At 50.7% G+C, this 17898-nt stretch overlaps 3 protein-coding genes across 3 annotated transcripts; 1 reads left to right on the top strand and 2 right to left on the bottom strand.

Annotated features, from left to right (window-relative positions):
* Positions 1-4950: 4950 nt before the first annotated feature.
* On the bottom strand, positions 4951-8916 carry J4E82_011546 (uncharacterized protein; the record flags this gene model as incomplete). Its single annotated transcript, XM_051737750.1, has 3 exons — positions 4951-8271; positions 8368-8640; positions 8911-8916. Coding segments are annotated over 3 exons (3600 nt in total), but the record flags the coding sequence as incomplete, so codon positions are not given.
* Positions 8917-10654: 1738 nt separating this feature from the next.
* Positions 10655-12283, top strand: J4E82_011545 (uncharacterized protein; the record flags this gene model as incomplete). Its single annotated transcript, XM_051737749.1, has 3 exons — positions 10655-10964; positions 11029-11371; positions 11419-12283. 3 exons carry the CDS (start codon positions 10655-10657, stop codon positions 12281-12283), a joined length of 1518 nt encoding a protein of 505 aa, XP_051582492.1.
* A 3839-nt stretch (positions 12284-16122) lies between these two features.
* Positions 16123-17701, bottom strand: J4E82_011544 (uncharacterized protein; the record flags this gene model as incomplete). The annotated part of the gene is made up of 2 exons (XM_051737748.1): positions 16123-17331; positions 17531-17701. The coding sequence occupies 2 exons, from the start codon at positions 17699-17701 to the stop codon at positions 16123-16125; spliced, it is 1380 nt and encodes a 459-aa protein (XP_051582491.1).
* Between the last annotated feature and the right edge of the window lie 197 nt (positions 17702-17898).

Below are 17898 nucleotides of genomic sequence, written 5' to 3'. Positions count from 1 at the left end.
TCTGTAGCGTAGATCCCTAGCCTTGATCCTACTCCCTTGATCCCACTCCTCGTTCCTTATCGCTTCCTTATCGCTACTAACAAACCCGCTTGATCCTACTAGGATCAAGCACATCCTCTCAGGTAGGTCGTTCCGGGCTTTGTTCCGTCACCCATTAAAGATAGGCTAATACACTATTTAAATTAACCTTGAATATAAAGAATTCTTCCATTGCCCTCCACAAATCTGGTTCGCGTTACCAGCACATTTCATGTCACACTCCTCTTCTGCAAGCTTTCTAGTGGGATATTTAAAAACATTCCCACATAGACAAACGTTGCGGTATTGCACTCCATAATGGGTAAAGTTCTGACAGATAATTGCGCATTTGTCGACCGTCATTGTTGAGTCTTCCACAATGCTATCAGCCAGCACTCTTTCCACATTGTCGGTATAGCAACCCTGGTACGCGAAGGGTTTGTTTGATTGGCAGTTGACGGGTGAAGAGTCGCTGCTCCCGCTATTATGAGAAGACAAAGAAAGAGGCTGCTCAAATATAATGCCGTTTGTGCAATTGCACGAGCACTTGTGGTTGTTCGACGATAGATCCGTACAGGTAATTGAGGGCCTGACACCTGATTTTTCGTATCAGCTGTGCAGAGTGTCACGATTGTTGCATTTCATTACCATTCTCGCACTTGTACGAGTTTCCGGAAAGGTTGAGCGTGTCCAGGAATTGTGGGGCGTCATGAGTGTGGACTGAAGTACAAAGAATAGGGACGAGAAACATCAGAGATGCCTTCATCGTAGACATTTTTGGATGAATAGAGCCTGAGTATTAGGTTTGGGTTCTGAGGCACCATGTCTTCCGTGACTGTGGCTTTATACCGTCAGCCTCTCATTGACTTCCTGGCTTCCGTTCCCACTAGTGCATGCAACCAGTGATCTATCTCCTGAGGTGTGCGAAAATCTGTCTGTTTACAGGCAATGCATCCGGTGCGGTGGTAGTGTGTTGGGACCTGCTCTGGGTGCTTTTTCGCGAGCCTGACTTTCCCGAGAGGTTCTTTTTCTGAAGCTTTTCTTTTGCTTAGCTCCAATCCTCGCGATTGTCACACATGTTATCACTGATACATCTTATGATCTGTGAAGATACTGATCTGACTACACAAGAGCATCCTATGGATCAAGGCGTACCTAGGTTTTTCGCAAAAATTCGCTCACTACACGCCACCTGTGCTCGAATCAGGATTGCTTTTTAGTCTCTTATTCTGTTTAGATGACGACATCTACGATAGTGATAGCTTATGCGTTAAAAGTTCTATTTGAATGCCAAACGCTCGGCTTCCGGATGTAGATCTCGTCGTTATCATTTTTTTTTAACTCCATGAAACCTTACTTAGTACGAGCTTCACTACTGAGCTAGCTAATTATATACATAGTCAACAACGAGTTTCGGGTAGACGGAGGGGATCCGAGCAGTTATGTGACTGGTCACGTGACACTGACTGCGATCGGGTTAGCGTCTTGAACGCACCGATGCAATAAAACTCTAAATTCTGGGTTCTGCGGTTCTGATCGTAACACTAGCTTCTTCTTAGCGTAAGATTAGTCACGTAACCATCACTCTGTAGTGATTATCACTTTCTGACGTAGTTGTTACAAGTAACAAAAGAAACTCTACCCTTGATGAAAGTGTCGGGGCTGAACGCCAACCGACGACTACGTCAGAAGGTGACGCTCACGTGACTGGCTTCACGCCAAGGAAGGACGGCCTCGCTGTTATGTGAGGACATGGTCACACGTGACCAAGCGCCTTCAGGCCTTCAGAGATTACAAGGATGGTTATGTGAGGACAGGGAAGACAGGCACAAATTGGAATAGGTATAAAGGATAGATAGATTTCATTATTACACTCGTTGTGGTCAACTCAAATAGTTCATCTCTCACACAGATTGTCAACTAGTTATTCTATCGTTTATGGAATTGGATTGTCTTCTACCTCTTGGTTAACAACGTGAACTCTTTTCCACCTGAACCTCCCAGACATCCTCACGGACTACCGCGTTAGTCTACCTCGCCTTAGTACAGACTAAGCCTAGAAGAGTATAGCTAGACCCTGTGTAACAAGAAGTCTTTACCTCCTATCGTGTACAAGATACTAGACAGGTTAAAAGCGCTGCCGACTACTTGTTAGATCATGTCTATACTATAATCGTTACAAAAAAGACTAGAAACGAGGAGAATCTAGGAGGTTCTTACAATGAGTTTGTGTAAATCAGTAGAGCTCGACGATATCTCATAATTGATAGACACAAGCTGCTAGCAAGCTACACTCTTGTACGTTAAGTTCTTAACCTTTGCGACGTGATAGCCATGCTGCTGACTTGAATCCACATAACAATATACATGTACAGGCAATGTATCCGACGTGGCGCGGTGGATCCTAGAGCCACCTGTGAGCGGTTAGTGTGGGTTCTGCGCCCCCAGGTTTTGTTTTTCCGTGGGCGTTGCTTTGCATAGGCTGTTGAGCTTTGTTCATTATGGCTTTCGGGTGTAGTTTGGGATAAGCTTCGGGGATCGGCACGTCGATTCTGGTATACAGGATGCTTTGTGGATACGGACCACGCCGTAAAAACAACTCATCATGTACACCGACAACACTGACACCAAGGGACTGGATCGGGCAGAGGGGATCCGACAGCATAGCCAATGCATCCATGTAGAAGTGATGCTGGCTAAGAAAACTCTATATTAAGCTCATGTGTAGACCCCCTTCATTGGAATCTTATCTGAGAAGAATCGAACGCTATGCAGGTCACTCTATTTCTAATGTCGCTTCTGCTTTGGCCCATGAGCAACGCGCAAGCTACGGCAAATATGAATGTGGACCCGCTCCTAGCATGCCAGACTGGTGAGTCTCGCAGCCCATCATCAATAGATCCTTCTTGAACAACTAATACTCGTCACCAGGCTATAAACCCTCCCTCTCATGCGAAGGTCCCGCACCAACCGACGAGCAGTGCATTTGCACATGTCAAGATGGAGCAAAGTTCAACCAGACCCGTCCGGGTCTCACAGGCTCCATTCCCATCTCACTCATCCCAGGCGGTCCTGGCGACGGCACTCTCATACCCCACACACCATGCACCACGGAGATAATTCAGCCTTGGATACAGATCTCTATGCCTCACAAAGCCAACACGTCCGAGCCAAGTGCCGTTTCCTCGAATTATGTCAATGTTCCAGAAGATAGTGTCTTGCTGGTCGCCGATGCTAGGCAGAGATGTCAAAACTTCGTCGTGTTTATCGATGATGTGCGTGTGGGTGTTACTTCGGGGACAGGTCCGCTTGATGGCAAGTGGTGCGGCGAATTCGGGGAGGAGTGCATCGAGAAATATGGTGGAAGTCATGCGTATTTCACGCTCGCGAAAGGTGAGAATTCTTTCTCCGCAATTTTTTATCTTCGAGATGTTGATAAGATTCCTGGACTGATATTCTATGCCCTTGGGTTTGTAGGTCGACGCAAGATTGGCCTTCAGTGGATTGATGTTCCTGAAGCATGCAAACATTATTCTGAAGCAGTAGGATCTTTCCAAGTCTATAAGCCTTGCGACTCAATAGTGTAGATTAATGTTCTAGGAGTATATCTACGCTATTACTAGTAGCAGACAATAACTGCATAAAATTGTTAAGAGCAGATATAGAAAGGAGGAATTGTCACACAGTCTAACTATACTCTTCTAGGCTCGGTCCGTACTAAGGCGAGGTTGTCACGATGTTCCATCATCACAGGATTCCAGCCACAGACTGGTGAGCCACCGGGAACCCTTCGGGGCACCATCGGCCCACACCAGCCACGATCACGTGACGTAGATACATATTATCCCTCTGGGAGGCTTGATAGCTCCTCAAGGATTCGTCTCAATACAAGCCTATACCGATATCTCAGTGCCTGCCCAACTACTCCTTACATTTATTCTATGAATTCTTCTTCTATCTACTTTATACATCTCTATTTCTACTTCTAGTACTATCTTCTCCAAAACCTTTTCTTTTCTTCTTTAATGTAATCGTCTCTATTTTCTTTTTACCTACTATACACTACTTATATTCTATCCTATTCTTTTCTTCTTACTTTATCTTCTTCTTCTTTATTTTACTATAGACAGTCTGCCTCTAACTATACTTCTTGCAGAACAGTAGAATCCGAATAGCAACAACTATTGCATTGCTAAAATATTCCCCCCACACTCGCACTCTATGCCGTCTTCCTAGCCACTCTGCATACTCCTTCTACTCTCTACCAAATTCCCCACTGTACCCGCACTGCCGGATCATCTGCATCCCCTTTTCCTGCCCTGCCGCTGCCCTCACGACCGGCACCACCACGTTCGGCCACTGACACGCCTGCCCAATATCATCTCCTGTCGCGCAGTACTCCTGACTGATCCAGCACCGCCGGCAGCTATGACTCCCGCCTCTATCCCACATGCCCCGTCGAAACGCATCTAGCTCCCTCCTGGTAAGCCCTTCGTGCGCAGTGCAATCCCTCGCCGTGTGCTTCTGCCACTCGCCTGTCTCTACCTCTTCTGCCCCGACCAGCCAGCATACCACGCACCCCTCTCGCACCTCCTTAAGCACCTCCTGCACCTGCTGCCACTCTACGTTCGCCTCCATCTGCTCGTCCTGCCACCCTCGAACCCCCTCTCCGCACCGGTCGCACCCAGCCGTCTCCAAGTCATTGCACTCTACCCGCCGGCCGTCCAAGTAGCCGCTCATCAACCCTCGTCTACACCCGCTGCCAATGATGAACACCCCCATCGCCTGCACGTTCAAGTCCCCGCTCTTCTGCTTCATCGTCCGCTCCACCTCGCCCTTCTCTACCAGCACCACGGCATCCACCCTCTCGCCAGCTCGCCCGCCTCGCCCGCTCTCCTGTGCGTAGTCGATCATGCTCCACGGCATCCCTACGTGCAGTATGTACACAATCCCCGGGAAGTCGACCCCTGTGCCCAGCGCCGACGTAGCCACGATCAGCCCTCCGTCTAGCAGCCACTGCTTCAATCGCTCCGCTCGCTCCATGTCGCCAGCGTGATAGCACGCGCACCCGAGCGCCTCGGCCAGCTCTTCGCACTGCTGCTTGCTGCGACAGTACACCACGCCCTTCTCTCCTCTGTGGAGCAGTAGCTGCTGCTGTCTTCGACACATTGCTAGCGCCGTCTCCTGTGCCTTGCCACGCTCGCACCACGACACGTAGTACTGCGTGTTCGGCCGGACTGTGCTCGCCCGGATGTATGTTGCGCACGGAAGCAGCATGCTTGTTGCCAGCTCGCCCTCTCTCACCGGCGGGAGCGTTGCTGTGAGCAGCACAATCGGACACGGCAGCAGCCGCAGATTCTTTAACAGTGCCAGCTTCGGCCGCCAGTCGCTCGATGTGATGACTAGATGACACTCGTCCACCACTACTCGCCGCAACAAGCCCTTGCCGCTAAGCATGTTTGCGTACCCTAAGAAGTTGCCGTTGCTTGTAGTGTCCCCTGCGGCGTCTGCGCTGACTACGACAACAGCCGCCGGGCTGCTCTCGCCGTGCTTCCACTCCATGCAGTCGATGCCGCACTTCTGCATCCGGTCTACTACATCCTCAATGAGCGCTCGGTACGGCACCACCACCACCGCCACCCCAGCGTCGTCCATGCAAGCCGGCACGCTAAACAGCAAGCTCTTGCCTCCACCAGTCGGCAGAACAACGACAAGCGGCGTCTGCCCATCGATCACTGCGTGCAGCGCCAGCTCCTGCTCTGCGGATCGAAACCCAACGTCCTGCTGACTGAGCACCTGCTGCATTGCCTTGCAGACCGCCTTCTCTTTCTTGCCTCTATGCAGCAACGCGGCTTCCCTGCCCTGACCGTCCTCATCCCCGTTATTGCCATCGCTGTCGACACCACTGCGCCCCCGTTTCCTCGCCCTCCTAATCACATCGATGTTGCCCGTCCAAGTCTCCTGCGGCGCTGCCTGCTTCCCATCCAGCCCTAAGAAGCGGTGCCACATTGCGCTGAGCGGCCGGAACGCTTCGATCGAGCGCACGCTGAGATGCTTGACAATATCCATCGGCACGCTGTAGTTGCCTACTCCAATCACCGTCGTCCTTGCGTTCTGCAGCTCCATCACGTCCTCCCCATCCTCGTCTACCTCAGCCTCGTCCACCTCGCCAAGCTCGTCTTGATAACCCTTGCTAAATCGCTCGCCTACGACAACTCGACCGATGCCGACAGCCGCGTGCCGGTAGTCGAGCGTGTGCAGCGGCACGCCTAGCCTCTTGCCGGTCTCTCGCCTCAGCGCTCGCGTCAGTCGATCGGTCCCCCACGGGCCCTGCTCGTCCGCCCATACGTAGTCGCTGAAGCTGCCGCCGAGCACCTGCACGGTAAGATACTCACGGAACGGCTGCAAGTACGCCAGGTACAGCACCATCACTTGCCCCAGCCGCGGCGGCAAGAAGCGCGGCACTACCTTTGGCTTATCCCACTGCGACTGCGACTTATGATAGCGGACAACCGTCATCACCTGCCCGTCCATAACGAAGATGTTGCGGTCTTGCAGCAGCCTATTGCGGTGCCGCATCGTCGTGATCTCCGACCCTCTACCCGGCTGTCCGGACGTCATGTGCACGCAGACCATCAGCAGCATCAGGAAGCGGTCCACGCAACGCAAGTATCGCTTGACCTGCTTCACGTTCCACTGCCCTTCGCTCGACTGCAGTCTGTGGCCCTGCTCAGTCTGCTCAGCCTGCGTCAGCATCCACTCTAGCTTGTCCTTAAGACCGTTATCACGGTGCTGCACAAAAGACACGCCCCGCCGTTCAAACGTAACGTCGTCGACAAGAATGTCTAGCTTGACGGCAAACCGCTCTTCCGCCCTCGTCACCCAGAACAGTTCCTCCCACAGCATCTGCTCTGCTTCAGAAACCATGTCCTGCGCCATCTTGCAGAAGCGGCTGATGTAGATCCGCCGGCCGTGCAAGTAGAAGATCTTCTTGTCCTTTGACCAGTACGCATTGCCTGAATTGCCGGCCGCCAGCGCGACGTACTTGCCGTAAGCCAGCAAGCTGAGCGCCTCGCTCATTGGGCTGTACGAGCCGTCCGACAGATACTTCTCTCTGTGCTCCAGGAAGCGCTCACGGTCCTCGTCGGTCTGCTCATCGCGGCACGCGGACGGGAGCAACTTCTCCACGCTAAGCACGCGCATGCAGTAGACTACTCCTGCTAGCATGTACGAGTAGTTCTTCGCCGTGCGCAAGCGGTTCGTGTCGCTATCAATGCCTAGCACAGCAAGAAAGTGAATGAGCCCGCTGCTAAACGGCTTATCGCCCGTTGTCGTGAAGAAGAATGATGTGAGCAAGTTTAGCAGCACTTCGAGCTGAGCGTCGCGCTGAGCGCTGCGCTGCGCTTCGTCATCAGCGTCAGCATCGCGATCCAGTACCTCCCACAGTGTTACTACAAGCTCCTTCTGCTCAACTGTCCAGCGGAACAGCTCTCGCGCGTCTTTCATCAAGTCCTTCTCTCTTTGGCCGCTGCTCGGAACGTTCGCCGGTCGGCTGCTGTCAGCATCAGAAAAGTCATCGTCGTTCTCTTCCTCTTCCTCTTCCTCTTCTTCCAAGCCATCCTCGTCGCCCTTATCATTATCATCATCATCATCTTCGTCGCTGCATTCATCGCCGCCTTCTTGCGCCGCTATCCTTGCCTCTGCGTCAGCTACGAAGCGCAGAGCGTAGCAGACGAATTTAACTATATAGCCAGCGTAGCGAGCCTGACTCTCCGGGTTCTGCAATCGAGCTATGGGCCGCTGATCGATCTCCTGCCGCTTCGCGCTCCTCAGCCACCGCCTCGTCTCTCGCGCAAGTGTCGACAGCCCCTTGACGCTTCTCTCCACCAGCAGCTCAGTTAGCTTCGCTGCCCGCAGCAGCTTCTCCTCGCCTCGATCGGGCAGCCGGGTCTGATGCGCAAGATGCATCAGATTGCGGTCGGCAAAGTGCTCCAGCCAGCCTGTCCGCTTGAACCAGCCAGTTTTATCTGTTTTTGCGACGTCAGCGTCCATAACCTGCGCCTTCTCTTCGTGTGCATATTTTGTTAGCTTCCATTCTGCCAACCGCCCCCTAACGACGTCTGTGGTCTCGTGCGGGTTGGACGGTGCGCGACTGTTGTCTGCTACCTTGACGACAAAGTATCGCTGGAGCCCGCCGGTTTGGAAGAACGTTTGCGCCTTAACCTTCTCGCAGAGTGCAACGTCTTTACTGCTCTAAGCCGTCTGGTGTGCGTTGTTGCAGTGCTTCTGCATTCTAATCTTGTTTGCGGTACAGAAGCCGCAGTCGCTAGTGATCCTGCATTGATAGACGTCCAACGGCTCGCCTAGCTGCTCAATCGGCGGCCCCAACGGCGCAGGCAGCTCAACATCTTGCGGTGCGGCGATCTGCCATTGCCGGCAGTGCTCTACGACGGATTTCCTCTCTTCGCTTGCTACGCCGTGCTGGTCGCGCAGGTGCACATCAACGTTCTGTATGCCTGTAGCGTGCTCCTTGCAGACTAGCACCTGATAGCGCTGGAGATAGCAGAAGCGCTCTTGCACGTTGTCGATTGTTATCTTGCGTGCACGCGGTCGCTTGCGGTGCTGCGTTGCAGTTAACGTTGCGGGTGGCTGTGCGTTCTAGCAGAACTCCATGCTTAGCAAGTTAACCCTAAGATAACCCTAAGTACTTCCTATAGTAGGCCCGATTTCATCGCGTAACCCTAACGCTATGCCTATTTTGACGATGATTGGGGGTAAAAGACACAATGTTCGCCCCCTATAGCAGGCCCGATTCGATCGTGCAACCCTAACGCTACACCCGTTTCGACGATGATCGGGCCCTAACATCCGCGTCCTATAGGTTAGGAATACGCTCATGTTATAGGGCTCGGTATCGCTACTATTAGAATTATTCTAGCTGTTGTTGCTGCTGTGGTTAAGTGAATGAAAAAGAATAAGGTACATACAGGGTCATTGTAACAATAGACCATAGAAATAGCTAATGTGCACGCTGCATGCGCTCGCCCAAACACACATTTCCTCAGCATCATAAGTCAGTGCCACAATGTCAACGAAGACGCGCTTAGATACGCAGACGAGGCGGATATAGCTGGAAAACTTTGCTACCAAGATATTAGCAATAACCAGATTGTTGAACTATCAACGTCATCAGCTGACTGTTACTCACTTTCCAAAAACGAACCAGAGCTTGGACCGGTAAGACCTCGTCTTTTCTTACAAGATGCAGGTGGTGGATGTCCAGCTAAATGCTCTCAAGGCCATTGAAGACAATTCTTTCCTATACCTATTTCTCAGAGCGAGCCATAAATGATATAGTACAACTTATATGTACTTGTAGTCTTGAACTGAGGATCTCGGTACCGTATTATGTCATCCATGGATGTAACATGCCTGGTCTCAGATTCGACTGGGTTGAATGGGCCAGGAGTTGGGAGGCGACTAAGGCGATGAAAACCTTCGCAAGCGAACTTCCTGTTTGACAACACTCCAGTCCACAGTAAGAACTCGCAGCAAGATGACGAAGCTCCTCAAACTGTTTCAACACCTAGCACTGTCGGAACCGTTACCGCTCGCAGGCATCACTGTATGTGGATTAGTCGTTTCTGATTGGCTGAAACATATCGCTAATCCACCCCTACCCCTATAGTCCAATCATCGCTATGTTTACTTCTACTGCCACAGCCACCGGGCAGGATAACCACCGTTTTGGACTTCCTCGCTGTGTAGATATGAGCCCCACTGTCCCCGCGCACTCCCTACCGGCACCCGCTCACACTCCACCTCTTTCGTCCGACGCCCATCCTCTTATCAACCATACGCCGCTACTAAGGCGTCGGCAACCAACTAGATTTGTCGTCCTACCCGACTCTGGCGTGAAGAGATGGTTTATATACATTGTTGGAGTTGCGACCATCATGAGTCTTATCGTTGCTGTTATTGAGGTAGTGAAAGAGTGATTTGAGGGCATGACATAATGAAGCTTGGTTGCATGCGTAGTTTGAATTGGATGTCATGGATGTCAAGCGACCTGAAAGCTATTAGTTGCACAGCTAGTTCCACCTAACACGACTAACACACGATCAATCCGCACCCCTAAGAATATTCTAAATAAGCTGAAGGTTTCGCAGGCCTGTATGTAGTATAAATCTAGCTCTGCGCAATCTTATTACGATTTGTTGTGGCGCTACAGCTGCATTACTCACGAAGACGTTGTGTTGTTGCCCGGACATTGACTGAACATGGGCATCGAGTGCACGGACACTGTAGGGAGCATGGCGATCCGCCACCAACGCCCCGCACTTTATCGCCAAAACTCTAGGCGCCGCTGATGCCTGGCACTATGTCCTCAACACCGACAACGAATGCAAATCCCACCAATGATTGTGTCTCTACACATGCACTCTAATGTATTAGCTTGCGTCGCTCATATAATTGTTTCCTTTTGGGATTGCTGCCTCGCCGCTTACTCCTTCGCGCGAACAGGCTAATATCGCGAAATCATCGCGCAGCCACGCCCTTGCCGCTGAACGACGCCTGTCCATATTCTATATAACACTTGCCTGTCGTCTTCCAGTCATCATACTCACAAACCATCATGGATCTGCCCGAGGAACTTTACCTCGAGATCTTCTCATACTTGCCCCGGCATCATCTACACTTAGTGTCTCGAACATGCCGCACTTTCGCGACCCTTACAAAGCCGTTGATGTTCGAGACAATTCATTTGGACGGCTCAGCCCATACCAGATTCGGTCGAGTGGAGAATGGTCAGTGTGACATCTACCCAGGTCGTTCACGGACGGTGGAATTTGGCTCTCTGGAAAGTACTGTGGATGGGCTATTGGCACTGGACATTGCGTGCCATGTTCGCAAGCTAAAGTTCAGTCCTGGCTACTACGTAGATGGTAAGTTGGGTCTACGGATATTCTATCCATGGCCAGGCAGATACTGAACTGTTTTTTTTTCAAGGTTTCTGGTCGAGCTATCGCCAATGGCTAGAGAGGGAGCAGGACTACGAGAAAGACTTCCATAGTATGTATAAAGCAGAAGACTTCGAAACAGATTCCGAGGGCGAATATATTGGCATCCGTCGTCTCGCCGAGAAACGGCTGGCAAGACCTGGTAAAGAGCGGAACTTGATTGAGCAGGCGGAAGGGATCTGGGTCTCTAAGGTTGAGGAGCAGCGCGAAAGGGCAGACGCAATCCTAGCGGCACTGGTTAAACTTTTCGCCCACATGCCGAGCTTGAAAGCTATCGAAATCCAAGAGTGGTACTGCGACTTGAGTGACTATGGGTTCGAAGACAGAGTCGAGTGAGTACGACTAAGCTGTCTAGATAGTGTTAGACTAACGTAGCCAGCAATGAAGTGAGTGAACAGTTCTCCGGATGTAGCACGACCTGGAAGCACCTCGAACTGCTAAGCTCTGCTGTTCAAGCGTCAAATAGTCGCATCCAGAGTCTGGTCCTCCCTAAGATTCATCCGTCCTCTATAACAACGAGTGCCGCCTTAGAGCACATGTTCAGCTCTCTCACTGCACTTTCATTCAACGCCGAGAGTGTGGACTTTCTACTTGAGTCTCCAAACAACGAAGGCTCATTGCTTGCTTCATTAATCTGTCACACATCGCAGACATTACAAACGCTTGAGTTTCGCAACATAACTACATCACATCCACAATTGCCGGATGTGGGAGAGCACTACATTGAAAAGCTATTTGGTAGCGTCAGTACTCCCGTCTCCACAGACATCACACCATTAGTTTTTCCGGCATTGAAAACTTTGAAGCTACGAAGTCTCATTCTGGAAACACCGTCTCTTATCAACTTCCTCTCCCGGCAGCCGAAGTTGCAGTATGCTCATTTTGAGCACGTCTATCTCACTAGCATAGGATATAAGTGGCACAACCTCGCGCAAAAGTTGCCACCGTCATGCAACAGACTCTACATTGGTCGTTGTGGACATGAGAAATGGGGCCTAGATTCGCCCGCAGTAGAGAGTCATATCAAGTCATTCTTACCCTTCAAAGAAGGTTTCCCATCTGCCTCAGGTTGGCGGCTGAACGAACTGGCTTTCCAAAGGGAAATGGATGATGACCTGCAACGGCAATTGGATTCCGGGATGGCTGTGTTGCCACCAGATCAGATGTATATGGGGAAGACGAGAGAAGACTGGGTGGCTATGATGAGACTTGGTAGCGACCATGCAGAGTTTGAGAGGATTTGAGTTGGGTCAAAGGCAGGCGAAATCGGATGTTCGAAGGATGTGTGCTTCGGGGCAGGCGCGTGGTTGAGAAGTGTGGAAGATATTGGAAAGACTCATTAGAAGAGTGAATTATGGCGCATGTGTGGGAACGAAGTCGTCATGCCGATGCCTCTCGACTGCCGTAACGAGAATAACTATCTGCTTAACCTACGCCTTATATAGTATTAGGGCAATATCTGTAGATGTTAGTCTAAGAGTTAGTTTGCGAGGCCCTATCCACTATGAGGCGACGAGAGAGGCCCTTCTCGTGCCAAGTTTCGCTTAATATCGCTTAGCGTTACAGTATCCGTGCGCCAGATGAACACGGTCACCAGTTGAACACCCCAACAACAACAACAACTCAACTTCAACGCGCTATAACTCAACCAATACGGACCCGATTCGAGAAGCGATTGAAGAAATCGAATTGCGGGAACCAGGAGAACAATTCTCATACCAACAACCTGCTAAAAAGTATGGTGTTAACCGCTGTACGCTCGCCCGAAGGCACAAGGGTCTAACAGAGGCACATGGCGTAAAGCACCTCTCCTTCCATCCACAACACCAGAAGGAGCTTGTACGGTACATACAGACGCTTACTGAACGACGTTTGCCACCTACAAGGGAGATGATAAAACGCTTTGCTTCAGATTTGGCTGGAAAAGCGGTTTTGGAAACCTGGGTGTCCCGGTTCCTCCACCGTCATCCGAACCATCTCATCTCCGCGTACAGCAAGGGGATGAACAAACTACGTTGCAACGCTGATTCTGGAGCCAAGTACAGTTTGTATTTCAAGCTTCTGGTTGAAAAGATGGAGGAGTACAATGTACAACCAATACATATATTCAATATGGACGAAAAGGCGTTTCAACTTGGCTGGGTTGGCAGAACAAAACGTATAGTTGACAAGAGACTCTACGAGCAAAAAGGGATAAGGCAAGCACTTGAAGATGGCTCAAGCGAGTGGATAACGGTGATAGCTTGTATTTGTTCGGATGGCAAACCTCTGAGTCCTACACTCATCCTCCAGGGAGCCAATGGAGCTGTTCAATCAAGCTGGGTTGAAGCTATATCGGAAGGAGAGCACTCAGTCTTTGTAACCTGATCTCCGTCCGGCTGGAGAAACAACGATATTGGGTTAGCTTGGCCCAAGGAGGTGTTTGAAAGAGAAACCAGGTGGCATGCTTCAACCGGGTATCGATTACTACTCCTTGACGGCCATGGGTCCCATATAACCATGGAGTTCATTGAGTATTGCCACGAGCACAAGATCCTGTTGGCTGTACTGCCTCCTCATGCTACTCATACTCTTCAACCGCTCGACGTTTGTATGTTCAAACCCCTCTCGAACGCTTACTCAACTCAGTTGATGGGATACCTCCAGGACAGCCAGGGGTTGCTCAATTTAACCAAAGAAGATTTCTTCCCATTCTTCTGGAGGGCTTGGGGTAACGTGTTCAAACCTCCACTTATCAAGAAGTCGTTTGGAGCCACTTGTATATACCCAGCCAACCCAGACGTTATACTCGAGAAGTTTGCCAAGCAAGCTTCAGACTCTGACAGCAGCGACTCAGTACTATCGGGGAGCGATTGGCTCAAGCTCAAGTCGATCTTACGCCGTGAGGTGAAGGATCAGGGCAGTAAGGACGTCAAGAAGCTTCAACGAAGCTTGTGCCACATCGCAGCTCAAAACAGTATCCTCCGTGAGGAAGTCAGGGGCCTCAGGCAGTCCCTAGCCATTAAGGAGAGGCGGGTAAACCAGTCCTTCACCCTCCAGCTTGATGAGGACGAGATTTACCACGGGGGAGCAAAAATCTGGTCGCCCAGGAGTGTACAACGAGCTCGCGATCGTCGGGCATCACAACAACAACAACAACAGGAGCTTGAAAAGCTTCAAAAAGCCGAGCAAGCTGAGATTAACAAGACAGCTCGCCTCTGCAATCGTCAACTACAACAAGCGAAGCGTGTTGAGCGGGAGAAAGGTTGGGAGGAGACCAGAAAGCGGAAGGCTGCAGAGAAAGCAGAAAGAGACCGCCAGAGGATGCTCCGCAACGCTCAAAAAGCTATACAATTACCCCAAAAGGGTAAGCGCAAAGCTTCGAAAGCTAACAAGCCAGCTACAAAGCGTCAAAAGCGTGTTGGGGTTGCTCCAGTTGTGGTAAGAGTCGCAAGCGTTGCACCAGCTACCCTAGCGCGCAGTCGCCGTTCACGACCAATCCAGCCTACAAAAAAATTACTTGACTAGCGCAAAACTTTCCCAGGCCTGTATATAGTATAATCTATTATTTGCGCAATTTTATCACGACTGGTTGGGGCTCTAGAAGTCCATCTTGTTGAAAATATTTTGTTGTTGGGGTGTTCAACTGGTGACCGTGTTCATCTGGCGCACGGATACTGTAGGGTTAGGGAAATCGATAAACTGCACTGCAGTTCGTCGTAGCATACATGGCAGAGCGCTGTAGCATGACGGTCCGGGGGAAGTGAGAACTTGCGAATAGGGGAGGGGGGCGCAAATTGCTGGATTGAAGCACGTGATTACCGTGCTAAGCCTGTCTCAGCCAGGCTCGGGGTCCGACCCGCGCCCTATATTGGTCAGCCAACGTGTAATCTGCTATATGCTCAAAAAGCTGACTTACGACTCTGCTCTGCCATCGAACAATGCGTTAAACATTCATAGGTTGAAAACACTATGGGTGTGGAATGAACTGTAAACAACCCTGTGCACTTATCTGTGCTCGACTACTCGCTGCATATCGTCTCCTGCGATACAGAGCGGCCTTCTGACCTTCAAATATCATGCATATTGACATATGGTTCTCTGAAGGACTTGAAATACTCCTCTATGCACGTTTTGCTTCTTCCTGCTGCCTACTGCCTTGCCTTCTCATCCGATACGTCAAACAAAGCTGGACACTTAGTGCAGGGCATGTAAGCGCGGAACCCGAGAAAATTGTGCCATTTGCGACTGACCATTCGATACTCAGCCTTTCTGACCTCTATGGCTCCCGGAGCCTCCTCCAGTCCACGTGCATATATGGACCCGCTATCCATGTCGTGTGGCTTGCCTGATCATTCGATGTCTTTTCTTCAATACCATAGTCCCATTTGAATCCACCGCTCTTGAGGTAGACGCGCGACATAGTAATGGCAACGTGTCTATAATAGGTAATGTTCAGATGGGTTTGTAGGTAAATTCGTGCCTCCTCTTTCAACGCATTGCTTACACGAGTACTAATCCAAGCCGCATCACTTTTCGACCATAGGAACGGTGATCGAGATGCTTTATTTCCTAAGACTAGTAGATTCAGACTTCTCCAGAATGGCAAAATAAACCACAGGTAGTACACCACAAGCTCGCTCACTTCCTTAGGAAGATAGCGGTGGATAATCTTTGTAAACCCAATAATGTTGTATCCCTTGTGATACGAAGTGACTGTGCTAACAAGTCCATTCTCAATAAATATGCTTCGATGGTGCCCATTTACTGTGTTGCAGTGACGCAAGCTAAGGATCTCTGTGCCACGAGCAGGCTGGCCTGCAGTGATGTGAACAAGGAGCAAGAGCCGCTCGAGAATCGATTCGATTTTGGAGATGTATTTCTTCGCTGCCGTCACTTTCCAGAGAACTTTGGAATCGTTCTTGCGCAACTCTATGAATTCAGCTCGTAGCGCGTCGGCTTCTAAGACGCGATCAAGCATCCATCTTTTGCCTTCTGGCAAAACATGTTTGTTTCGAGGATCATTGCAAAAGCTCCACCCCTTGGCGCTTTCTGTCGAATCGTCCTTCAAGTCGCGTAGTTCAAAGCTAGGGATCACGTCTTCTCACTCTTCGTCGCTGTGAATCAGAAAGAGCTGCTCCAGCTCAGATTGTGCCAGCTCTACCTGGGTGGCGGCAAATTTTTTGAAATCAGCTATGCTTAGCTCAAGCTGTTTGTATGTAAGGCGCTCGTGGTCATCAGACCAGTAGATATAGCCTAGGCTTGTAGAGCTGTTCCTAATCTTTTTGCCATACCCTCGTAGACGTAGTACCCAATTGAACGGTGACCGACTTCCATGGATCATAAAACGCTCGCGCATCTCGTCTAGCACGTCTGACCGATGCTCAATCTGGCCCTCTTCTGCCACCAGAACCGACATCAGGATGACCAGCATCTGTGATATCTCAACGAAAGCAGACAGGTACGATGTGAAGGAAGATGCGTCTCGAAGATTCTGTTCCTCAGGATCCACTCCCAATGCGGCAAGGAACCCTATTGCTGTTCTCTCAAGAAGATCCCCTTTGAGCGTGTGATTGAGTATGGAGATACAGAAGTATAGACAAGCTCGGTCGAGGTGGCTTTCTAAAGATTTTGGCGGAGCATTGGGGCCTTGCTTGTCGCCATCTCTTGTCTGTTGACTATGCTTCAGCCCTTTAAGTTCTTCGCCGATAGTTATCATCTTATCGAGATGCCCTAGCTGGCGAGCAGTCAAACGGTGGGCCAGCTCGATGCGATTCTCCGACTGCATAGTCCGATATGCAAAACAGATCAGCCTTTTGAAGACTTGCTTATAACTTCGATACGTCGAGTCGCGCAGTTCGATCATCAGTGGCCGGTGAAACGCTCGCCTGCGCTGGATGAAACTGTTGATGCGCGCTTGATCGAAGACATTGACTTTGTCGTCCCATATGGAAGTATGCGCTTGCTCAACGACGTGGTCCAGGTTGTCAGAGAACTCGACGAGGAGAGGCTCTGAAAGTAGACTGACAGGGCTTGCGAGACGGGCGATATTGATAAACAAGTGTCCCTGGAGATATTTCGGCCAGCGCGTCATTTCCAGCCACGGTGAGACCTCAGTCGGCGCAGCGTTGTCCAGGATCCTGTCTTCAAAAGCTCTAGCTTTTTGTTCTCCCTGCTCTAGCGCTTCATCGATTTGAGCGCGCATGTACTCCGCCTCCGGCAGCTGCGCGGCCATGTCACGGCGTCGGAGCGTGTCTTTCTCCTCTTCGATCTCAGCTGGCGAGATGACTGCGAAGTAGTGACTTTTGCAGCCCTGTACAAAGAGACGTTGGCAGGACGCTTTTTTTTCAATCGAACACGGTCAGCGCATCAACCTTGGATGGGCGACCTGGAGCGCATTTGTGCTCAGCGTGCTGCCTTTGGCGGTGTCTGTCGATGTTTTGTTTCGCCAAACAAGTGTAGTTGCACGCTAGGCAGGACAAGCCTTCGTGTATAGGGAGGTGTGGCAAAACAGGCAATCCTTGTTGAGGGAGTTGGAACTCTGGTAGATCAGGGTCGGTCGGACCTTTCAGCAGGAGTTCTTCAACAAGCAGCATCCTAGCTTTCTTTGACGTGTTGACCTCTGGGTGATCGGTATGCCACATTGTGAGATGTGTTAGGTAATGCTTGGGCTTGACGCCCATGCCGCACGGGATACATATCCATGATTGATAGTCTGCAAGGTACACTAAATGTGCGCGTGACGAGCCACGTCGCGTAACGAGCCACCCCACCATCCCAACATTGCGCGTCGTCCCATCTTCAACGCGTCATAACTCAACAACCATGGATCCGATTCAAGAAGCGATTGAATACTTAGAATCGCGTGAAGCTGGAGATG

Source organism: Alternaria postmessia (assembly GCF_024291825.1).
Source record: "Alternaria postmessia strain BMP 2775 chromosome Unknown scaffold_225, whole genome shotgun sequence".
Lineage (NCBI taxonomy): Eukaryota > Fungi > Ascomycota > Dothideomycetes > Pleosporales > Pleosporaceae > Alternaria > Alternaria postmessia.
This window is presented reverse-complemented; position numbering and strand designations above follow the sequence as displayed.